Source organism: Barbatula barbatula (assembly GCF_947034865.1).
Source record: "Barbatula barbatula genome assembly, chromosome: 3".
Lineage (NCBI taxonomy): Eukaryota > Metazoa > Chordata > Actinopteri > Cypriniformes > Nemacheilidae > Barbatula > Barbatula barbatula.
In genome coordinates this window covers 23,699,935-23,724,660 of record NC_136764.1, presented here as the reverse complement: position 1 = coordinate 23,724,660, position 24,726 = coordinate 23,699,935, and the positions used below count along the sequence as shown (strand labels likewise).

Sequence of the window (24,726 nt, the reverse complement as noted above, 5' to 3'; positions counted from 1 at the left end):
CCTCGAGCTGTTCCAAATCTGTATAGGCCGAAATGTCTTTGTTCTGATGAACACAGACAAAGATAGGCTACTTGGAAGAATGCTAACCAAACAGTTCTTGGCCACCATTGACTACAATAGAAAAAAATGACAATCATAGTGAAAAGTGCCTCAGAACTGTTTGCTTTCCTACAGTCTTCCAAGTATTCTTCTCTGTGTTCATCAGAACAAAGACATTTATACAGATTTTGAACAACTTGAGAATGATGACAGAAATTGCTTTTTTGGTGAACATTTCCTTAACCAGAATGTATTTGTGTTGATTTGAGTGCCTACACTCAGTATAACCTTCGAAGTCACATGATGTTTTCTAACAGTGTCATGAGCCTTGTGGCATCACAGTGGTTTGGTAAAAAAAATTTGAAATGGAAAAAAAAGTGAGAAAAACAAAAGACATGACCAGAGTGTGACTTCCTCAATTTATTCGCCAGCTAGTACACAAAAGCAAAATCTCCTAAAAACAGCAATCCGTGTAAAACCAATAGATATTAAGAGAGCATCGCTGCATCAAGCGAAGATAGAGATAATTTCAGAGATGAAGTAACAGATATGGTCTGATGCAGGTGCACTTGTTCCAGTTTCAGGGGCCCTTGTTAGGTGTTTCTTTCTGCAAAAACAAACTGCCAACTATACGTCCTTGTAAAATACGTCATTTTATTTAGTGAGCAATGTGACCATTTATAAACGCAACAGCATTATTGTTAAAATTCTGAAGGGCAATATGGAGAAATAATGCACAAGAATAAAAATTTGGTTTGAAAGCAGAAATGCAGCTTTATTGAATGGAGGTCTATATATTCAGGGGGATGGGCTACATTAATGAAGTCTGCATTGACCGCACGCCTCCCAGCATTCAAGAGGATTCAGTATCGTCAGCGTCAGAGATGACTGATGTTTCTGTATAGAAAACATGAGCGCCAAGAGTCACATGCCAAGAGTCAGATGTCTACCCAAACAAAAGCAATTCAAATCATATGATGGAAGGGACTGCACGTACCAGTTATGATTTCTTTGACCTTTATTTGACCAGCTGTCAGTGGAGGGCAATGGGTAGACGACAGACACAGGATTGAAAAAATAAAGCAGTTTGTTTAGGGGCATATTTATTTATTTCAAGATAACTTCTAAAGGTGTACTTCTCTATCATATGCGTTTCATAAACCTGCATTGGTCTTCTGCACTTCCCTTGCATAGGTCAAACTTGTCTCTTGCCTGTTAGGACATTTCTAGTTTGTATGTCCTTTTGGGTTGGGTTAAGGGCCCTGGGGGGTGCTGGTATGGGGTGGACCCCTCCCTACAGGATGGAAAAGCGCAGATGAGAAAGGACACCCCTTTCCCACACCCCTGGACTTTTCACCATTTTGTTGTGAGCTACACTCTTAAAAATAAAGCCTCATGATGCCATAGTAGCACCTTTTTGGTCTAAATGGTCCATTAAAGAACCCCAAATCGTGTCTGTAAGGCACTGCTGTTAAGAACCTTTTAAGCACCTTTCTTTTTAAGAGTGTATCGATTGAAATTTAGATTCCTTGGATGTTTATGAACACTGTTTTCCTCATAAAACCACAGATGTTAACTTTTGCTGAACTAGTGAAAGGCACATGTCAACAATTCTGCTGATGTCAATCATGCGCATAACATGTGGAAAGAACGCAATGATGCTAAATAACCAGCTTCATAAACATCAGCCAAAGACTGATGTTTATGATGTTTTATTCAAATAACACTGCATATAGGAATTTATAATCTGTCTGATATTTGACCTGTGTTTTGATTTGCAAAACTTTATATGTTTTGCTTATAGTCAATGTTTTAAAAAAAGCTTTGTAACAATAAAAATAGTAAAAAGATGACTTGACTTGACTTATATAGGGCCTGGAAGGGCAAGTTTAGATCTGTTTAGATCTTTCTCTGTATTGTGTCACAATCACACTCATAGCTATACTAAACTACAGATCATGTTTGTTTAAGTTACTACTCTAACCCACATGTAGTATAGTTTGACAGTTTTGTGATTAACTGTGATTAACAGTTGATAACACTCAATAAGATACAACAGTCTGACCATAGAGGTTTTCCAAGTTAGTCAGGAAACTCCCTGATGACTGATCATGATGCTTGTGATACTGCCATTGCTTTAATTCTTCGGTATGTTTTATGGAGACATCAGCTTCTGGTTTCTGACTAACCAAATACATTGAAACTGACGAAAACGGTTCTCACCTGAAAAAGTGTAGGAGGACTCTGAAAACTCTGGCACTCTGTCAAAAAGAAAACATGAAAAAAGTTGGAAACTGAAGAAGATCCGTGAACGTGAGATTTATTCGTAAATATTCCTTGAGGATAAGGGTGGCAGATATAACATTCCAGATAGTTTTAACAGTGATCAAGGTGTGAGAGCTGTTTTTATAGAATTAAATATGCACACTTTGGTTATATGAAAGACTATCCTTGTGCTTTTTTATTTATTTCAGACTTCTGGGAACGTTTGCCTCTCTAGCGCCATCTTTGTTTGAAATGGTGTGCAGACTCTAAACCTCAAAATTATGCTGGGTTACTTTCAATGAAGTATCAACCTTCCGATCGCTCACTTTACAGCACAAAAAAACATGTTTACAGCCTTGTACTAGAAACAATTTTTTGTCTATATAGCTAACTTTGCCCTTCATGGCCCTTTTATAACTCCGTTTAACTTAAATTAAGCCTTAAAATGGGTGTGGCCCCTTGAGTGACAAGTGGTTTCAGCAACCAGGCACCTTAGCGCCAACCACGTCCTGCCTCTTTGCCCATTTTCGATTATCCGGGAGTGACACGCATCCGGGTGATGGCAACCGCCGGCTTTTCCCACTTTAGGCTTCAAAAAAGCTCCTCAGAGACAGCGACATCATCGATGCTACGTACATGTTTTATACAGTCTATGCTTTCAACCCCCGACCCGGAGTCAAAAAGGGACAAATAAAAAGCTATGCTAGGTTGTTTTAACCCACTGTTGGGTCCAATATAAACATTTTCTGGGTTAATTCAACCCAGCGATTTGGGTTTGTCTTTTTTGTTTCTGTATTCACGTTTAATAAAAAAAGACTCCATGTATCAGCTACCCATGAACTTATGTTATATGTATTTGTTTATGACATACTTACTTAAAGTCATCTCCCTCCAGCAGTTTTCTGTAGGTGGAGATTTCCACATCCAGAGCGAGTTTGATGTCCAGCAGCTCTTGGTATGCCAGGATCTGTTTGTGGAGATCTCCTTTAGCCACCTCTATGGCTGATGTGAGGCTGGCGATCTGTGCCTGGTACTCTGCCACACCCACACTGGACTGGGCCTGGGCTTCTGCTAGACTCTGCTCTAGAGTCACATTCTGAAAACATTGGGAAAAATCTTGTTTTATATGATTTAGAAAAACTTCAAAGTTAAAGCAACCAAACAATCAACCAAATGATGATTTGGGACATCGGACAACAATTTTTGTGTGCCTCCTAAAAAACACTTTTCCACAGTGCCTGAAAAATCCACCTTGTTCTTCAGCACGCGTGTGAAATATTGAGTTCAGAGAAGAATTACTGTAAATGCCGTCAGATATGAAACGGCTGAGATCAATAAACCACTTCCTATGACGGCTGTGATTTATTCAAAACACGTTGAATGCCAGCTGAGAACCTCTGCTGCAGATTTCACGTAAAAACCTTATTTCTGCAAAGCGAAGACACAAAAAATGATACCATCCTATTTAAATCATGTAAACTGCACTGTTTGCACAGCTGTTTTGTGATGTTTATACATAACCTCACATGTATTATTTAACGCATACTACTTTGAAAATGTCACTTACAGCTGCGACAAAACCCTGCAGCTCTAAGTTCAGCGTCTGCAGTTCCTTTCTGGCTGTTGTGATCTCAGCTTTGGTCGACGACACAGCCTCTGTGTTTTTGACGTTGGCTGTTTGTATCTCTTCCATCTGGAATGAAAAGCAGAACATAATCTATCATTAATTCTATATTGATGTAAATACTGACAACATGTAGATTTCGGACCTTGAGTTTGTAGTATGCCTCAGCCTCTTCTCTGTGTTGCTGAACCGATTTCTCATATTCCACTCGCATTTTATTGAGTGCTGATGCGATGTCGAATGACTTTCCGGTGTCGACTTCAATCATTGAAACTGAAGTGTCCATTGTTGTAGTGCCCAGTTTAGATTGCAATGAAGATAGTTCCTACCAGTGCAACACAACAAAGAGGGACAAAAGTTTGTATTAAAAACTTTCCACATCTTACAGAGTTTGAAATAAATGAGCCGTGTTGATTTTACCTCGTCCTGTGTCGTGGTGACAAAGTCCAGTTCATTTTTAAGGCTGGATAATTTGGCATCCAAATCGATTCTTAGGTCAGATGCCATTTCAATGTCCTTAAAGCGAATACATACAGTACATATATGTTTTGTTATGTGTATGTATCATTTTTATTATATTATTTAAACAATAAAAATGTATGATTATAGTTGTGATAATCATTATTTTTTAAATAATTAATACAATATTATAATATTTTTAATGTAGTTATTATACAGTATATTTTTTATATTTTGGTTAATTCTTTTTATATTAAATTTGGTTAAATAAATAATTATTGTTATTATTAATAATTATTACTTATTATTAAAGAAACATAATAAAATTACCTTTTTCATGGCTGCAATGTCTGACTCTAGCTGGAACTTCACTCCTTGTTCAAAGTCAAGCCTTATTGAAACCAACAAGCACATTTAGTAAAAGTTATTGACTATTTTATATATATTTAAAATGTTTACATTGAGTAAACACCAATGTAAACCGTACAATATTGCGTAATACAATCCTTAAATATACCCTCTTGAGATAAACACATGACCTATGTCACAAAACAGAAATAAAACTCACTTGGCCTTCAGTTCATGGGCGGTACCGCGGACATTGTCCAGCTCGATCTCCAGCTTGATGGTGTCGATGGTGAGCGTTTCCAGAGTGCTGCGATATTCACTCAGCTGGGCCTCATACTCTATGGTGGTGGTGACGGATGACTCCTGGGACATGTCTGTCCCACCGGTCAACTGGGACAGCTTGGCCTCCAGAGCCGCATTCTCTTGCTGAAGTGCCCGCACTTTGCCCATGTACGCAGAAAAGCGGTCATTAAGCCCAGAGAGCGTCTGCTTCTCCACAGCCCTGGACAGTGTCGGGGCCAAAGCAGCGCCTGATGCCGAACCGGCCATGAGAGCGGAGCTCGCGCCTAGCCCGCCTGCAGCAGTGGCGCGACCCATTGCGAAGGCTGGACTGGCAACCAGCGCTCCACCACCTCCCAGTGCCAGACCAGCACCGGCTCCCGCACCTCCACCGAGACCAAAACCGTAACCATAACCGTAACCTCCACCAGAACCATAACCTCCACCAGAACCAAAGCTCAGTCCCCCTCCCAGGCCGAGCCCTCCACCTAAGCCAGCTCCACCCCCTAGCCCCAGACCCAGTCTTGCTCCTCCACCAGCTCTAGCCAGGCCAAGACCTCCATATCCACCAGACAGCCTGGAAGAGGACAGTGATAGGGACATAGACATGGTGAATTGTTATGGATCTCTGCAGAAGGATCTGAACAGACCAGAGAGTGCAGGCAGGTCGAGTGTCTAAGGCTTTGTGTTTAAATAGGGTCTACTTACAGGGAGGGCGATGTGAGAGAAGACACTGTTGGGTGTGAATAAGCTACGACTTGTTTTGGTGGAAAGGTATGGCGTCGGTTGTCTGTAAAATGTCAAGATATGTTCACCTGCAGGCACCATTTTTCTGAATGTTGTAAGAGCGTCACCCAAAAGACCCTGACTGCATTATTCAGCCATACTTGTGTGTTTGCTAGATTCATCTTGCAAAACTTAGTTTGTGTGAGCTGAATGCTGGAAGGGTAATGAAGGTGGAATCTGACAGCCTTATGCTTGATCTTGTAAGCCTCAAGGGCAGACTCTACTGATAGGTCTGTGCCTGTTCTGATGGCAGGTGAAACATACCTTAATGCTTGTTTCAAATTCGTGACATGCCCATGGCATTATTGTGTTTCATAACATGTGGACTCTGTAAAAGGACGTTTTCATACAGTGGTTCATTTATATTGTCTACCAACAGTGACGTCCAGCATTGGATATACAGTAGGTGCATCTCAAAAGAATTCTGTCCGTTTTATCATTTTCACTTGACTGTGATGACTTTCGGACGAATTAAAATGTCATCTTGAATATCACTTCTTGAAAACAGGTCTAATCACATTCAGTTCTGGTCATTATGCTTGTTCATACAGAGCTCCAAATGCCTTCAAAGGAGCTACCAAAGATGATCAATGTCTAACCTATATACAGATTGACATATAAAAGTTTTTTATTTCTTTATATTTTCTTATTCTCATTGAAATTTTAATATTAAAACAGAACAAAACGGAAAAAATTCAAAAGAACTAGCTGAATTCCTCAAAAATCCATAGATATCGCTGTGACAACATACTACTTTATCCGACAAGCGGATGTAAAGAGACCTGGTTTCCAGTTTGGTCTTGTGACATTCAACATATACCCTAGATAGACCACTTTTGGAAGAGGTAAACAATGCTGGTCCAACACTGACAGAAGAACTTCACAACTAATAAGCTCTCCCTATTTTTGATAAACATTTACTCAGTAACTTTTAATGAAAGTCCAGCTGTGAAAAGTCAGAGGGGAACTGGCCCTCCCGGCTGAGACTGTTTTGTTTTTTCTCCATTTATTTATTCTTGGAGTTTTGGGTTCCTCACCCGGAGACTGCTTTTATTTGATATTATTTGCTAGGATGATCCTGCTTGTTCTATAAACACCACTTCCTTTTCTGTGTTTTGTGAAAAGGGCTTTATACATAAATTGATTGAACTTCCTGTTTCAGTGTTTTAACATTACATTAATATTTGAACAAAATACAACCAAGACAACATTTATAACCCAATCGAAATGTTAAAAGAATATCTTAAAGATCTTAATGAAACAACCCAGCATTTCAGGAGTTTGTGAATATGAAAATATTAACAAATTCGATAAAAAATTCCCTGTATAAACCATACGTTTGGGGGGGAGGCAGAAGAAAATTACACCATGTTGTTCTGCTATCAGAAAAGGAATTGTTTCTGGTTCACTGGAAAAAGGGTGCATTTTTTTTTGCTATGTGCGTCATTAATGTCTGATGTGGACTTCACACTTCATCTGGGGTTATTTACAGGGCTGATTATTTGGAAATAATTCGTCAGCATTGTTTTTTCATACGTTTCATAAAGCAGCACAACTAGACTGGGAATCAAAACGAAAAGCACATCAGAATTTGTTAGGTACTTTAATGGAGTAAAAGGCCTTTCAAGTAACATATTCTAAGAGCTCTCTGTTCTGAGAAACAAATAATGAAAAACCATAGTTATTTGCAAAAATGTTGCTGCTTTGTCTTTTATGCATTTGTACTAGTTTCAGTTTCATGCAGTAGGTACAGAAAGCCCCTAAATGCACATGAAAGTCAATCTGCTGAAGTCCATAGAATCGAGACATTATTCAAAATTAAACCGACAATACAGATAGAGAGAAAGACAGTCTTATGTAAGGGTGCAGCTGTAGATTTGAGCCTCAGGCCTCAGATACAGTCAGGCATCTTACTGTACCCTACAGAATCGTTTTCTGCTGATCTGTTCATGTGAGGAACAGGGCAGAAATACTGTGATAACTTATCACCATAAATTGACACAAAAAAGAATCATCTCAGAACTAGTAGAATTGAGCAGTTTAAAGGTTAAAGGTCAGGTAGGTTTTTGTTTGAGGATCTATTGACAGAAATGCAATATAATATACATAACTATGTGTTCAGGGGTGTATAAAGACCTTGCATAATGAAGCGTTGTGTTTTTATTACCTTAGAATGAGTTATATCTATCTACATACACCGTGGGTCCCATTACATGGAATTCATCATGTTGTTGTTTCTACAGTAGCCCTAAACGGACAACCTGCTCTACAGAGCGCATTTCGTAAATATGTTATCATTCAACATAACATTGCTCCTTTCATTCACACTGATCTGACATCATAGCCATTTTATGAGCTAGCTAATTCATATGAATTCGAACACTGTGAATCATACAAAAATGTACGATTACTAGAAAAAAGCTGAGTACAAAAAATAGTGAGGCCCCTCCCCTAACCCTGCCCCTAAACCTAGCGTCATTGTCACGAAAGCAAAGCGACAAAAATGCACGAATGAGATCGTACGAATTAGCCGAAATAAAGTATTGTAAATACAGTTTTAGTGTCAGCATCTGTGTATCATGGATTGGACCATTCGAGTTGGCTCTTATTCCCATTTCTCATCCCTCCATTTCCTGTTTCTCTCTACAGGATGATGTAGATGTAGATCTAAATAGAATCAAGCAGTAAAGGAGACCAAAAATATTGCTTTTGTAGTAAAATAAATTAATATGTTTGTAAATATTTGTCTAAAACATTCATTTAAAATGTTAAAGCATAATGATCAAAAGGCTTTTAATATCATGAGAAACATTTCAGTTAAGTGACCCTGAACACTTTTTTACTTTGTTCAGGGAAGTTATGACTATGAGACATCTGCCACAAGCTGTTTCTACAGTAGGTGACTTTCATAAAAACACTAACCAAAAATCCTCACTTTCTCGTGGGAAAGCAATATTTACTTATATCTTAGCATCCATGTGGCTTTGGTAAAGATTGTATCGAATCCAAAATCATGCTGTAAAGCTCTTAAAAAGTACATATCTCTCATAAACACTCTCGCCCACACACACAGTTCTGCTCTCAAGAGCCATTGTGATATGATGTAGCATAGTTTACTTTCCCTTCTTGCATTGTAAATGCCAATGGCACAACGTGGCCTTACATACTGGGGGGTCCTGGATTGGTCAGGGGCTCTATAGAGCTTTCCTGAGAAGACAACTGCTGAGGCAGCCGAAACTGCCTATCAGAGATGAACAAAGAGCGGTGACCAGCATCACCAGGTTTCTGTCACAATGGTACAGAAACAACAGAGTTGCAAACAAAGACCTTGCTTTCCAGAAGGCCGGACCACCATAAAGGGACACGCATTGCTAGCTGTCGCCGTTTAGCCGAGGGCTGGTCAGTGGATATTCGTGCTTGATTTGTGAGAATGTCTTTGGGCAAGTAGTGGCGTTGGAAGAGAAATGCCTATGCCACGACGCCGATCGTCCTTCCTGGGCCAGCCTGCTAATGAGTGGCCGGGCGGCATGGGCCGCATGGGCGCGGCGGGGACCTGCGCACCCCGGGGTGTGTTCGTAGGGATGGCGCCCACCAGCGGAGCCAGCAGCCTGGGTGCACGCGTGTCCCGCAGAGCTCTGGGCATCAGCAGTGTCTTCCTGCAGGGCCTCAGGAGTAGCGTCCCTGTGGTGACCCCGCACGGTGACAGAGGCCACCAGTTTGGCTTTGAAAGTCTCAACACGTCCCTGCTGGAGTACCGGGATAAAGTTCACGCTCTGGAAGAGCTTAACCAGCAGCTGGAGGAACAGATCAGACACTGCCTGGATTGTAAAGCCTCTAGCACCGGGACCTGGGGTGGCCTAAAGCAAGACTGGGAGGATGTTTATATACAGGTTGGAGAAGATATTGGGTTGGTGTAATACATGGGATGTCAACGCTAGTCAGGAAAACGTCATTATTTTTTTTATGGTTTCCAGTAATCTAAATTAAAAAATAAAACTTGTTGGGGATTTTTTTGAAGAAATATTCATTAAAATTTTATGCATTTGGCAAACCAATTTACATAATTTTTATGTTCTCGTTTCAGATTTTTCACGTACAATGTAATAACCTGTAATTTTATGAAATGTTGTTTTATTTACAGATTCGATTTTTCACATATATTTTCAAATACGATCAAAAAAACATAAAATGATTCTACTGAATATTTCTGGTACCCTGGCTGTTAAAGTTACAGTGTATACATAAAAAACGTTATTCAAAATATTAGGAAAATTCTTACAGGATTATTTCCTTCAAGTAAGATAAAATGTTTCTATATTACTTGAAAACTAAAAGATTTTTACAGTGTAGGAAGTCAAATAGATCTGGCCCCATATTGGCCCCCAATGGTTCTCCGTTAATATGAGGGCAGCTCTAGGTGGGCTGGCTCTAGTAAAACTAAGTAAAACATGGTAAACTGAATATTTTCTGGTGTGCACACTAACCTGTTCCTGCTCTCTGTCAGGTGAGTGACACCATCCTGGACAATGCTCGACTTATGCTCCAGACTGAGAATGTTCAAGCAAACGCAGAGGACTTTAAGGAGAGGTGTGAGTGTGTTTCACTTCTAACATAGAAACTTAGAATTTTGTTTAATTATAAAACATATTAAGTTACAATGCTGGAATGTCAATTCTTTTGTTTGGGGGCTGATGTTTGATTGCATAAAATGAAAGATAAGCTTCTATATTTAACCCCCCCAAAATCGGTGCCCCCCCATTCCATCTTGGGCCGGTTTGAGAAAACATTTATGAAAACATTCATACACCTAAATAAATAAACATTATAAGGATGTACTATCCAAAATATTTACCACACTTTATGCTCATATATTTTTAAACTAGTCTAATTTTGTTGATAATATCAATATCAAACCACCCTTAAAACCAAAATAGATTGTGTTAAAAACCTTTTGATGAAAGTTTTGTGGCTTTTATTGTAATTTGATGCCATTTATACGCTTTTACCCTAAAACATTGAATTTTAATTCATATTCAGGTTTTGAACCACATGGGATTTTGGGGTGAACTCTTTACAGCATAAGAACATTCAGAGGGTCTATTGATTTTACTCCCTCAACAAATTCTCCACAAATGGTTTGTGTGCATGATGTTGTAGGTATGAGAAAGAACAACCGTTTCGTAAGGCGGTGGAGGACGAGATTAATTCAATGTACAAGGTCATCGATGATGCAAACCTCACCAGGGCAGATCTGGAGAATCAGATGGGAAGCATGAAGAATGAACTGATGGATCTGGAGCACAGTCACACAGAGGTGAGACCAGACACCAGCTCAACAACATTTAGATAGTGAAGATCATCTTCCAAAGTTAAATTCGGATCCTGTTATGATCTTCAGGATGTCAGAGTGCTTTATAAGCAGTTAGCCGGCCGAGAGTTATATGAACCAGATGCTCCCATTGAGACCAGTCTGGACCAGATTCTAGCTTTTATTCGTTCCCACTGGGAGAAGGTCATCGAGAAGAACCGTGCTGAAACTGATGCCTACCTTGAGTGCAAGGTACACCATAGATCTTTCAGAAGAATGATTGGCCGATTTTAAATACAAAGGATGATATTATGACATATAAGGTTGGGTCTTCCTGGCTTGGCTGAGATTTTTGAGTCTCTGTGACTCTGTTAAAAAGGTTTGTAATGTGTTTGTGTGTGTAGCAGGCTGGTGTGAACAGTAAGCTGAGTCGAGAAGAGGAAGAGCTTGAGGGCCTAAAGACGGAGTGCAATAATGCCGGGTGTAAGATTCAAAGTCTACAGGCCGAGATTGAATCTATTCGAGCTCTTGTAAGAAAAAAACTACATGTCCTCAAAATCTCACACATACATTATAAGACACAACAATCGTGTGCTCAGAACAATCACAAACTCTTGTGACAACGTGCCCCTTGCAGAAACGTGGCCTGGAGAACGCCCTCAATGATGCCAAGCACTGGCATGACATTGAGCTGCAGAATCTGAGCTCTGTTATCGGGAAGCTTGAGGCAGAACTCGCCGACGTCCGCGGGGATATCGAGCAGCAACGGGGGGACTACGAAACTTTGCTCAATAACAAGATGAAACTGGAGCTGGAGATTGGAACGTATCATGGCATCCTGGACGGAGAGGAGAGGAGATTCGGCTCTTCAGCGTGAGTGCCATCTGCTACTGACTCTGTTATTGATGTTTGTGCATAAAACAAGGTCCTCGAGTTGATGTGACACTATGTATTCCTCATTTCTTCACAGAAGCCTGTAATTCTTCGAAATCATTTTTAAAGTTTCAGTTTCTGTAGCGTCATTGAACTCGCATGAGGCTCTCAGAGGAGATGCACTTTATAACCACAGTGTTATGTAATGTACATTTAGGTGCCCAGGTGGTTCCTCAGTGCCCGAGGGACGAACTGCCCCCACCATTTCCACCTGTGGACAACAGAGCGCTCCACAGACTACGGGTAAGGTTTCCATGTAATGTGTTTACTAAATGGAGTGAAATTAGATATCTTGTAGAACATTAGGCCTAATGGTAGTTAAAGTAAGATGTTTAGAGTAAATATACACTACTGGTCAAAAGTTTGGGATCACTTATTCCATATTTATATTTTGCCACATTTTAAAATAACACTATCAAAACTATAGAATAACACAACTGGGCAATTCCAACATTATGGACGCGACATTTTGCGTAATGGGAATGAATTTGTTATGAATATATTGAACCATTTGTTTATATTTGACTTTGCTGATAGAGTCTAAACACCAAAGATGTCAGGCTATGAACAAATGTTCTATTTGAAAAAGGGAAATAACTTGCGTTATGGATGTGACAAAAAAGGATGCGTTTTTTGGGAGACGACAAACTTTGTAGGATTTCGATGAAATAAAATGCACAATCCTGAAGCAATAATACCCGATGAATGGAGAAGAGACGCCTCTTCATAGAACATAAAATAGATACTTTCTTTTTATTTCATGTGTCCATTTATGAGAAAGCGTATGTAACGTTATGGATGTGACAATCCTGAAAATAGCACTTACCTGACAATGAAAAATAATACACTAAAAATAAAACAAATGCTTTACACATCTGAAGTGAGATCTCGCATGGGTATTTGAAACACCAAATGTTAATATCTGAGCTGTTACCATAGTAAAAACTTTATTTTTTCATGGTAAGGTTTAATGCTGAACTCTTATTTGCTTTTTATTCATCATTTAAGCAATCCATTTAAAAAATATATTTAAAATAAAAAGTTCCAATGAAAGAAAATAACATGTAGGCAAAGTAATTTCAATCTTTTAAACATACAACTTTAGATTTTTTAAATCACGAAGAACATTTTTGTCAAGTGATCATAAACGTTGGACCGGTACACAAACAGTATATTTACATTAATGTTCGTTGTAAAAGTTAAAATGTAATTATAAACATCATTCAAATATTATGAAATGAATCTTTATGAAAAATATATGTTGATGTCTTCCAGCAGGTTGTGATGCTCCTGGAGGTTCAGAAGAAAATAAGAATGAATGAATGATGTATTGTTGGTTCTATGGGGGTGGATGTCCACTTTTTTTCTTCAAGGCCACGATCAACAAATAAATTGGAAGCCTCCCCCTCACTTATAATTTCTACCCAATAAAACATTCTTGAGCTTGGCATAACTGAAAAGATGTGTTTTCATTATAAAAATAACCAAACACTAAGAAATATCTTTATTTTATAGCTTATTTTAATGCATGTATCGTATAAAAAAAGCGGAAGTCATCTTGAGGAAACTCAAACCTGTTACATGAACATATCACAACATTCATAAACTAAACAATAAGAAAAATGAATGGCGTAATTTAGAAATAAACTTGTGTACTAAATACACAAAATCCACGATTCTGTGTTACGCCCCCTAAAAAAACCTTAAATGACAATCTGGCACAATGGTCAGAATTGTACCTCCTAAACACAATAATGACACCTTGTGGTTATAATGACAGGTCTTGAGACAGTTACCTAGACATTTCAAACCCCACATGTTATTACGCTGAACTAGCACTTAGATGTTTAGGAAATCCACAAATAGCAACTTTAATGCATACATGCAGGAGATACGTATATACAACATTGAGAAGTAAAATGGTAAAAAGTGCAATAGTATACAAATTCCAGTGCACAAAGATTACCGATCATCAGTCCTGCATACTAGTTTTTACATTTGGAGATACAGGACACCTTATTGCTGTGATTTTGTTGGGTCACCAATGACAGAGAAGCACCCAGCGCAGTATTGGACTGGTTTTCTTGTGTTGGCTCTTTTCTGACGAAACCCAAAGCTGTTGAGCCTCACGTCCTATAAGCACAACAGAACACGGCTGAAATATCCCACGTATAAATAAACTCATTGCGTCACAATATAAACATGCTGTACTTCTCACCTGTGAGTTTCCAAGCGTTACACTGTCTGTAGGGCTCGTATCTGAGGTCTGGATCAGTTGAAATGTCTACAACATAAACAACAAATACAAAAGTACAGAACTGATGCCTACAGTAAGCAAAAAGTTTGTATAATTAAATACATTGATGCTCTTAATAAAAACAGAAGGACACAAAGTAATGACGGACATTCATAAGAACAAAGACAGAAGAACTGCTTTCATACCTTCTGAATGATCTTCATGGGCAGACCTGCTGAAGAGGTCAACGCAGAGATGAGCAACAAGACCACCAGCGCTGTGTTCATGTTTCCAGTCATCCTTCAATCCTGCACACTAACAGCACACAGACGCAGGTCTGCTCAAATACAACACCGTCCAGACAAAGGGTGTGACCAACAGACAGGCGTCACAAGGACAATTTAGAGACCAGACTGCAGCGTGTCCATAAAGTCAATGTTTATTTAAGACATTAAGAATGACTTGAAAAAGCATATTTTAGTCCCAAACAAAAGAATCAGTTAATGCCATAAAGTTCCTTCAGGTTAAATGGAAATTATTATTTTTATGTCACAGGGCGACTGCATTTTTGTCCCCGTTGAGCTCTCCCATCTCACACAGAGGTAGCAGAAGAATATTCAACACACACAGAAGAGATTCACTAAACCATATATATATATATATAAATATATATAAATATATATATATATAAATATATATATATATATATATATATATATATATATATATATACACACAGACACAGACACACATATATATTAGATTTCTGTAAACTTGATTTTCATTTCTACGAAAGAACGACTATGTGCAATGCTAAAAAAAGAAAAGAAAAATCAGCAAACAATAAATTAAAGTCATAATCGGAGATATAAAAAACAATAAAATAGGAAATACTGCACCACATTTCAAAGTTAATACAAAAAGAAATCATGAAATAGAATAAAAAGGTGATAAAAGAAAATATCAGTAATATCAGATTTGTGTGATGTAAAATGAAAAGAAAGTCTCGTCTAAAGACAAATCTTTAAAAACACAGACTTCCATACAGTAAGTCCCTTTCTATTGTAAAACACAAATTTGAACAAAAAATACTTGTGCAAATGTGCATCTCGTATAATCCGCAACCATAATTCCAAGAGGACCTGATGCCACAATAATGAGTAATCCTGAAAGCACAAGAGTTCTCTCCAACTGTCAGCTCATGACTCTCACAAATACTGAAAAAAGAACATTTTAAAAAGCTCAACACATCCATTTCATAATTAGTTCAAACGCAAGGACCATATAGAGCTGGAGAACGGATCCCCCTAGTTTAAGATCACACTACTAACTAAGCCTGATGGAGAAATAATTTTTCCTCTAAAAGGTTGAAGTGAATCAAGTCTTGAATCAAAACCTATTTACATACGGTCCCATGTAAAGTGAAAATGGGTCATGGCACATCTAGCAGATGTTTCGCAGATACATGTCCAGAATATTCTGCAAAAAAGCAACATTCATTACGAGCAATATCCCAAATCAAACGTTAAGACATTTTAATCTTTAATAAACATTCTCGATAAAATATAATAACATTACTAAATTAGTACGATATTTCTTATTAATGAAACTTGACTATAATCTCCCAATCGTGGCATGGGTTAACAGTGGTTAACTTTTACCTGTCTATAAATCTAAAACAGCTTCCTCTTCAGCGGAATAACACATAGCCCATAATATCCCAAAAATGCTTAAATAGGTCCACATTTATATGCTGCCAGAGTTATGTGTTAACACAGAGTCGTCTTATTTCAGGACCACATGAGAACTTGTTTTGCCCAGTTAGCACATTTTAGTTTGATTCTGTTATATTCTTTTTTACTACCAAATGCGTTTAGACACACACAGCCCAATTCTCTGACACAAAAACATCTAACAAAAACATCTAATGAAAACATTCGGTAGTCAAAAGAACAAAAGAATTGTATTATGTCACCATCAAAAAGGTGTACTGGCATATCTGCTTTTCGCAAAAATTTAAAAGTACCTGATGCAAACACGTGAACACGGTCATGACATCATGATCATGAATGCATGTTGTAAGATCCCCCGGTACAAAACCTTTTTTAAATAAGCAAAACGTCCTTTTGGGCTAAGGGAGATTGTGGGGTTACGCGGGCTGCAGGGGTATACAGCCCACCCCTACCCCACCTTCATGGCACACCATCGGTGCCATAAACATCCAGCGGTTAGTTTCCGGATCATACATTTCTAAAGAGCTAAGATTGGACTGTCCGTCGTAACCTCCCACTGCATAGAGTCGACCACAGTTTGCCACCAAGGAAATGCGGCTGCGCCGAGTGTTCATGGCCACCAGATGGCTCCACTGGTCGGTGACGGAGCTATACAGCTCTGCTCCACTGAGGAACGCACAGCCATCATAACCTCCCGCCACATAAAGGTTGCTGCCCAAAGCTGCAGCGCCGTGCCGACAACGCTTGTTCATCATGGGAGCGACAGGGTGCCACAAGGAGGTGTGCTGGTTGTAATACTCCACCTGGTGGCAGAAACATGAAACAACAAATGAGAAACATTCACAACAGATTAGGGTTGTCACAATATTTGACATGCTTGAAGCCAAAATCATTCACAATGACGATATAATCAAGATACTTTGTGACAACTTAAATTTTATGAAGTATTTCCACTTTTTCGGTCCATGTATCGGAACACAAAAAAGAATTTGTAACCATTGTGGCTCTTAAAGGGTAACGCCACCCAAAAATGACAATTCTGTCATGAATTACTCACCCTCTAGTTGTTCCAAACATGTATATATTTCTTTGTTTGCTTGAACTCAAAGAGAGATATTTTGGAATAATGTTAGCAACCAACAGTTCTGAAGTATCCCTTCAAAGGGGAAGTTTAAAGGGATACTTCAGCTTAAAGACTGGATTATGGACGCTGTTCAAACTAGCATCTTTAAATAAATCCTTGTGTGCAAGAATGTAGAGATAGGATAAATAATGTATCAACTTTGTGTGATTTTTTTACTCACCCACATGATGTTAAACATGTTTAGAGAACTTCGGCGTCTTCGGAGCACAAATGAATGCAACTGACACCATGATGTCTAAGAGGAGGCCTGGAAATCTCTCGGATGTCACCTAAATATCTTCATTTGTGCTCCGAAGACGTCAAAGTTCTCTAAACATGTTTAACGTCATGTGGGTGAGTAAAAAAAAATATCACAAAGTTTTTTTTGTGAGAACTTTCCCTTTAAAGGGATAGTTCACCCAAAGATTTTAATTCTTCATCACTTACTTATTTTGTCAAACTTCTATGACTTTCTTTTTTCTGCAGAACACAAAAGAGATATTTTAAAGAATGTTGGTAACTGAAAAACGGCGATACCCATTCACATCTATTGTACGGACTCAAAAACAATGCAAGTCCATGAGTACCACTGTTCAACACTCTTTTAAATATCTTCATTTGTGTGCAGCGGAAAAAAGAAAGTAAAAAAACTATCATAAACCATAAACTTAAATCATTAAAACGGTTACAAAATTCTGTTTTGGGCATTATTCCCATAATTCATCACGTGGCAATAGACCATTATAGTTTCCATTGAAACCAATTCAATAACCATAATCCATGACATTTTCTATGGTATTTTGGGCAGGGTTCTATTGTTTATTCAGCCGGGACATTTACGCAGGTACAGATGGAGCATTTTAAATGATACACTTCAGCTTCTAAGAGAACATGTGTTTGGGGTCAAGAAAGAGTTTGCAGTATATTTCCTCCTTCACTGCAAAACGCTGGCTCTGTGACTCTGGATGCATTTTAATTATCCCCAGGTCACTCCTTAAACCAAAACACATCATTTTAAAAGACACCCAAAGAACGAATGAGATGAATACTGTTAACTCACCGTGTTAAAGATCTGTAAACCATCATGACCACCTGATACGAATATTCTGCCTTCAAATACAGTTACACCGGCGGCGCTGCGGCTTGCACTCATTTCTGTAACTGTCGTCCATCTAACAACAAAACACAAAATTACAGATTTACATGCTGTAACTAAAACGTCTGTTTATTGAAGTACTGGAAAAACTTAAAAGAAAAATGTTTTTGATGTTGCCCAAGAAATACACTGAAATAAGTTTGAGGTACTAACATTATAATAATAAACTAAAACTAAAATAATAAAATATTATATAGCAACAAGAAAATATATACAAATAAATAACAATGACAAGAGCATGGAAAAAGATTGCTATAATAAACATGAAAACTAAACATTATTTTTATTCATTTAAAATGTTAAATCAAAACTACAATTACTCTTAAAAAAAAAAAAAAAGAGTAAAAAAGATAAAACATATATTAAAAGATCAAATTTTCACCCTCAGGTTATAAAGCCTTCTTTGTGACTGCTACAGACACATAGAAGTAGGGGTGGTAATCTATTTGCACCTCACGATTGGATAAAATACATTCTTAAGGTCACAATTCAATAAGCACTCTCCACAACAGGAATATATATACTAGCATACTGTGCATTTTTCTAATTTGTGAATTAACGCAAATCGCTAGAAAATGCGATTGATATGAGAATCAATCTTTCCCCCCACCCCAACGAATTATTAAAATCTCAGCAGAACAGTGGCATTACATTTTACCTGTCAGTCTCTGGGGAATAACATTCAACTGAATTCAAAGAGGATTTGCCATCATATCCACCACAAACATAAATATGTCCATCAACCACAACTGTTCCCATTGCACTAACAGAGATGGAAAAGAGGAGATACATAACAAGATGGTTAATTTTGGTTTATTCATATCTATAAAATATACAGATTAATGATCCGAACGAGTCTATTTCTCACAACTTCTCACCTGCGTTGAGTATTCATGCTGGCAACTTTATTCCACGTGTCAGTTTCTGGGTTGTAAACTTCCACTGTTTTAAGCCGTGATTGGCCGTCATAACCACCCATGGCATAAAGAAGTCCATTTACAACAGCAACACCCACTCGACTTCGGGCCGTGCTCATAGGCTGGCATCTCTCCCAGCAGTTTCCAATTGGATCAAACACCTCCACAACATTTAATGAGTCACCTGTGAAGAAACCACCCACTTAAGTGTTCGTGAAATCTTTCAGCTATCACGTGAGGTTTCTGAAAGTATGTTCACCTGCACTGTTGAGACCCCCGACTGCATAGATTAAGCCTGCTATGGACGTGCAACACCTCTGCCGCGTTTTGAAAGCCGGAAGGTGGGGTCTGCGCTCCGGCACAAGATGGTAATCTTTCGCCTCATCAACTAGGTCCCTGTTTAGAGTGGAAGTCATAAGCGGCTTCAATATTTTCATACGTGACCCCAATCTAGCCATAATGAGCGATTCGTTCATATTTTGAAAGGTTTTAAAGAAAGCTATTTATGAGAGGTTTTCTGGCCTGCATTTATGGCAGCAGCGCACAAGCTCATCTTGTTGGACGCAGTCAGCAAGGAACTGAGGTCGGCACAGAGGCAGCCGAGTTTTAGACAGTAACTCCGGCAATCTCGACTCTCGTTCATCACGCGTGTGCCTCACCCACGCCAGCACGGCCTCAAACACCTACAACAATGAAAGCCATATCTTCTCATACCAATATGAGCTATTGCATAGACAAGACGAGTTAATGACCCCGAATGTTCCCAACTGACCTGCTCCTCTGCTTGGACATTGAGCTCATCACATCCCACAAGCTCAAGGACCTCCTCCGGCCGGAGGGCTAGGAACTCCTCCGACATGGACACCTCCACAAAGTGCTGGTGGACGAAACTGTTAGCGACGTCATAAAGCGTCGTGCACATCATGGTTTCTGCAAACTGCCGCACCCCAAGGCAGTTCTTCGGATGCAACCTGGAAATGCACCAATGCACTGGTGTATCATGAATTGGGATTTGCTCTTCAAAATGGAAAAACAAGTATTTGTTGTGTTGTGTAGTCCGTACCTCTGTTGTAGGAAAGAACAGCAGGCATCCTTGACATTCTGAAGCTGCAGGAAACTGGCTCCTATCAACAGAGCCTGGACATTTTGTTGGTCTATGGCTATGTGTCCATTGTAGGCGAAGTTTATCAGGGCTTCGAGTGCACTGTTAAGAGACAAAACAAAAATGACAATATTACACGAAGTCACAACTTGCAAGTAAATAGGTCAAAAAGTGTCTCTCTGGAATTTACCTGGGGTCCATGCCTTGCATCACAATCTCATCCTGTTTGCATTCCACCATATCGTTGGTAAACATGGCATGGAAGTATGGAATAGAAGCAGCAAGGACTATCCTATGAGCACTGAATTTATGTTCTCCTACCTGCGAACACACAAACAGATACAAACAATGATACATAAACGGACCGTGTATTACGACCTAATACATAATGATTAAGTTATGTTTTCTTATCTTGGAATGAGCTATTACTATCTACATACACCGCGGGTCCCCTTACATGGAATTCACCATGTTGTGTTTCTACATTAGCCCTAAACGGACAAACTGCTCCACAGAGCACGTGACGTAAATACGTTATTTCTTTCAGCAAAAAAGCGATGACAAATTCTTGTGTCAGCCGGTGTAGTGCTTCTACAGGGAGGGCTGGAGTGTGCCTTTGGTTGCAATTCACAACCTCACCACTAGATGTGGCTAACACAAGCTTTCCTGTAGCTCAGTGGTTAGAGCATGGCGTTTGGCCATGGGTTCGATCCCATTGCACATAGTTAAAAACATATGTATAGTACAATGCAATGTAAGTGCTTTGAATAAAAGCGTCTGCCAAATGCCTAAATGTAAATGTGGCTATATTTCATACACTGGACCTTTAAGTGTATTTCACCCAATGGCAAATCATGCATTTTAGGCACGATTTAGATCCCTTCTTCGATTTCCAAAAGTGCCGTAACGCGGTACAAGAGAACCACATAACTGTGTGATAGATTATCATAAATGAATGAGCATTCAAGCTCAACCAATCCAATGAGCCATCAAGATATATAAAAATAACATTGCATAATCCTCAGCACGATTGGTGTAAGCATGTTGCATGCAAAACAAAGTGGATTACCCCTCTGTGACCCACATAAAGAGCTGATGAAACAACTGCCAAAACACAGCAGTGGACCAGAGATAGGTTACAGATTAGATTAGATTCAATTTTATTGTCATTACACCAGTGTAACGAAAGGTCTAACCAGAAGTGCAGTTAGCAAGTGCAGGATATACAGTTAGAATAAATACAGAATACAATATGAGAGAAGGCCGATCATAACGCTGCTTTATACAGCGAAGTGATATATATAAACCTATATTAATCAGTTTAAAGCACAAAATGGGAAGGTCCGTGTGAAGAGTACATGTGAACCTGAAAGGTTATTAACCATCTGTAGCAGTACGATTCTTTTAAAGACAACAGCTCAAGATCTGTTGGGTGACTGGGGTTTCTATTAAATGTATGCGTCATTTAAAACCTGTATATGACTCTTTCTTCTGCGGAACACAAAAGAAGATACTTTGAGAAATGTCGCTGTTGTTGTGCGTGCATACATTGTAAATCAATAGGGGACAGAGTTGTTTAGTTACTAACTAACTCTTTGTGTTCAGCAGGTGTTCTGGAATGACACGAGGGCGAGTAACAGGTTTCATTTAGGGGTGAGCTATCCCTTTAATTTGGAGATGACACCTCAGCAAACCACGGGGATGGGGGCTATGTTCACTCACAACTCACAAACTTATGAGCAGTATTGTCTCTAACGCCCGTAACAGCATGTCGCGATCCTCTTCCGTGCTTTTGTAACGTTAGTTCAACTAACGTGGGTTAATATTGCACAGCTAAGGATGCTAGCTGCTCGTGGCTAACTGCCTGACACCGGGTCGACAATACGTCCGCGAAACGAATGCAACAAGAACATATGACGGACAACGTTTAACATTACAGCTCCTCCTTTACTAACAGTAACGTGCACTTCAGCAGCCTCTCCCATGCTGACAGCCCGTGCTACACGGTTAGCATGTCACTAGGAAGTTAACAAAGAAAACAACGGTACCTTTAAGGTCACATCACAGAGTTTGCCCTGTCGTCGGATCTCCTCCATCACGGCATATCCACGAGCGGGCAAATCGGCGACAGAAAAATGCATCAAATCTTCCAATTCTTCAAAAATCGTGTCACCCATCGTCATTGATGGACTTGAAACGACGCTTTTTGTCCAGACGGAGCCGCCGTAGCTGGAGTGTTAAACCGAGTGCCCTCCACTGGCGGATCATGTAGGGGTCACACACGCTGCTCGAATCGGATTGATGGACCGATGGTCGTATTCGCGTGGCGATCATAAGCCTCTCTGAACGATTGAACAGTTCGTTTTGATGTAGGACTGTAGGCTGCTACACACTTGCCCTTCCGAACGAGACATCAATGCTTTAACCCGTCAGATAGTCAAGACAGATAGATATGTTTGCTTTGAATCGTCAACTATGTTAAAACGATTCACAGGCAACATGTCTAAATGTAGAGATAAATATGTTTATCTGCGAAACATTTAAATATCCTAACACATTGTGATGCTAATCCAGGGGATTCGGGGGTCTCTTTCAGATTTCGAGGGGCCGTCTGAATATTTAAGGGAAGGAGATATAGCAAAGTGTGCTAAAGTCTACTGAACATTGCTCGTATTTAATTTCTAATCTGCTTTTTGCTAAATGTTTAGTTGCTGCATGAATTCCTGAATTGTTTCTATTTGTATCTTTTTAGTGAGTTTTTCTCAGGACAGATCCTTTTTTCACACTGAAAATAAAACTTGCTACCACAAATTTGAATTAAAATGGGTCATATACGTGTACAAGTGCAGCCAACTGTTTTAATTTTGGAAACAATGTGTTATCTTCATATTATTACATTTATACATTATATATGAATGCGTCTTTACAAGAGATTCCACTAATGTGTTTTTGTAATACCTTTTATTGAGTGTACATTTACTCTCGTCTTTTCTGGTTCTAAAACTGACATGTATTTGGTTGAAATAAAGGCTCATCCAGGTTTGTAAGATGTGGGGAGTCTTTTTTTACTTAAACTTGAATGAATGAATAACATGAAAGGGGGAAAAACATTATTAGGAAGGAAATACAATGTACAAGGAAATGTTTACTCGTTTTTACTGAATAAAAAAAATGAAAACAGTGTATGCTTTTTGTTTTTATGAGAATAAGTCAATTTTAGGAACCTTGCGGAACATCACTGTTCTAAGAGCACGTGTCAAATAGAGTGCGGCAATTTTCTTTGTAACGATTTACTTTTTTACCAGCAGAGGGCACCAAATAGCCAATTTGTGAGCCTTCCAATGATTGCTGTTTATAAAAATAATCAGGGAACAGACTGTCATTTCGGTAGGCAAGAAATGGTAGAAAAAATAAAAATAGTTCTGGTAGATATTACCCCAGAGATCCTAGAGTAGAATTGCTTTTCGTATTTGGTAGAATAATATTAATAAAAAGCAGTTTTTATCATTGTTTAAGGAAATATTTGTAACAAAACTCTTTAAATGCAAAATATAGTTTTACATTCTATTGAACTGAAGTTGCTTTGATTTATTGGAATCATATATGAGAAGTTGCTTTCGGGAACTCTGCGTTCTGCTTAACCCAGTATGAGGAAATACACTAAAGCACAATGTTATGGTATTTACAACATTCTGTGCAATTGTTTAACCTTTAAAATATGTAAATCAGTAGTGAGTATCAGTGCATCTATGAATGCCATCTCTATAAACAGATCAATTGTAAATCACTGCTTATTTATTGCCTGTCAGTGATGGATGTAAACCATACCTAAGAATTTATACACACTTTCATCTTGCTTCCCATAGCATTTCACAATAGAGTGAATTGAAGAAACTGTAAGTGTCTGTGTGTGTTTTGGGGGGGTTGTGTAATAGTAATAGAAAGATACATGTGATCTGTGAGAAAGGGTGTTAAAAGAGGCTGTGAAAGGTTTGCAAGCATGCCTACACACCACAACTGATCCATTTAAATACTAGTTACAACAACTACGCAAGCCTTGACACGAAGACAAAATGACACACAGTCAGCTTCGCATAAATGTCATTGCATGCACTGTCAAACACAAATCCACCAATTTCAGCCGCCTTGCATTTTTTCAGTTAAATCCAATTAGCTATTTATATTAAACTGACTTAAAAAATCGAGTTGTAAACAACTACGATATTTAAGTCAGTTAATATCATTGAAGTTCAATTGACTCATTATACTTCAGTTGTAAGTCATATTTTAAGACTTTGCAATGCTCGTGTTTGTAATGCACGGCAATAACTGTAACGAGTATTTGATGCGTGTCAGAATGCAAATACGAACTTGATTTGCGTGTTAAATGATCGTTTATAATCGCATCGTTTTCGTCA

At 38.8% G+C, this 24,726-nt stretch overlaps 3 protein-coding genes across 9 annotated transcripts; 1 reads left to right on the top strand and 2 right to left on the bottom strand.

Moving 5' to 3' along the window:
* Positions 1 to 447: 447 nt before the first annotated feature.
* LOC306892199 (thread biopolymer filament subunit gamma) lies at positions 448 to 5,683 on the bottom strand. 2 transcript variants are annotated; one of them, XM_079453101.1, is made up of 9 exons: positions 4,956 to 5,683; positions 4,718 to 4,778; positions 4,349 to 4,444; positions 4,074 to 4,253; positions 3,872 to 3,997; positions 3,180 to 3,400; positions 2,263 to 2,300; positions 1,037 to 1,069; positions 448 to 936 (listed from the first exon to the last, which is right to left on the bottom strand). In XM_079453101.1, exons 1-9 carry the CDS (start codon positions 5,621 to 5,623, stop codon positions 893 to 895), a joined length of 1,467 nt encoding a protein of 488 aa, XP_079309227.1. In that variant the 5' UTR covers positions 5,624 to 5,683; the 3' UTR covers positions 448 to 892. The 2 variants fall into 2 exon arrangements, 1 of the variants encoding a protein (XP_079309227.1); XR_013786439.1 differs by having other exon boundaries at positions 792 to 936; positions 1,037 to 1,333; positions 4,956 to 5,680.
* Positions 5,684 to 9,039: 3,356 nt separating this feature from the next.
* Positions 9,040 to 13,533, top strand: bfsp2 (beaded filament structural protein 2, phakinin). 6 transcript variants are annotated; one of them, XM_079451593.1, is made up of 9 exons: positions 9,101 to 9,690; positions 10,305 to 10,389; positions 10,838 to 10,862; positions 10,958 to 11,114; positions 11,199 to 11,360; positions 11,513 to 11,638; positions 11,746 to 11,981; positions 12,199 to 12,284; positions 13,317 to 13,497. In XM_079451593.1, exons 1-9 carry the CDS (start codon positions 9,265 to 9,267, stop codon positions 13,361 to 13,363), a joined length of 1,350 nt encoding a protein of 449 aa, XP_079307719.1. In that variant the 5' UTR covers positions 9,101 to 9,264; the 3' UTR covers positions 13,364 to 13,497. The 6 variants fall into 6 exon arrangements, with proteins under 6 accessions (XP_079307721.1, XP_079307722.1, XP_079307719.1 ...); XM_079451594.1 differs by having other exon boundaries at positions 9,131 to 9,690; positions 13,320 to 13,490; XM_079451595.1 differs by lacking the exon at positions 10,838 to 10,862 and having other exon boundaries at positions 9,040 to 9,690; positions 10,305 to 10,387; positions 13,317 to 13,533.
* Positions 13,534 to 16,291: 2,758 nt separating this feature from the next.
* On the bottom strand, positions 16,292 to 23,463 carry klhl18 (kelch-like family member 18). The gene is made up of 10 exons (XM_079451694.1): positions 22,357 to 23,463; positions 20,499 to 20,629; positions 20,270 to 20,410; positions 19,979 to 20,177; positions 19,729 to 19,889; positions 19,466 to 19,602; positions 19,168 to 19,390; positions 18,948 to 19,052; positions 18,194 to 18,305; positions 16,292 to 16,813 (listed from the first exon to the last, which is right to left on the bottom strand). Exons 1-10 carry the CDS (start codon positions 22,489 to 22,491, stop codon positions 16,427 to 16,429), a joined length of 1,731 nt encoding a protein of 576 aa, XP_079307820.1. The 5' UTR covers positions 22,492 to 23,463; the 3' UTR covers positions 16,292 to 16,426.
* Positions 23,464 to 24,726: the final 1,263 nt, after the last annotated feature.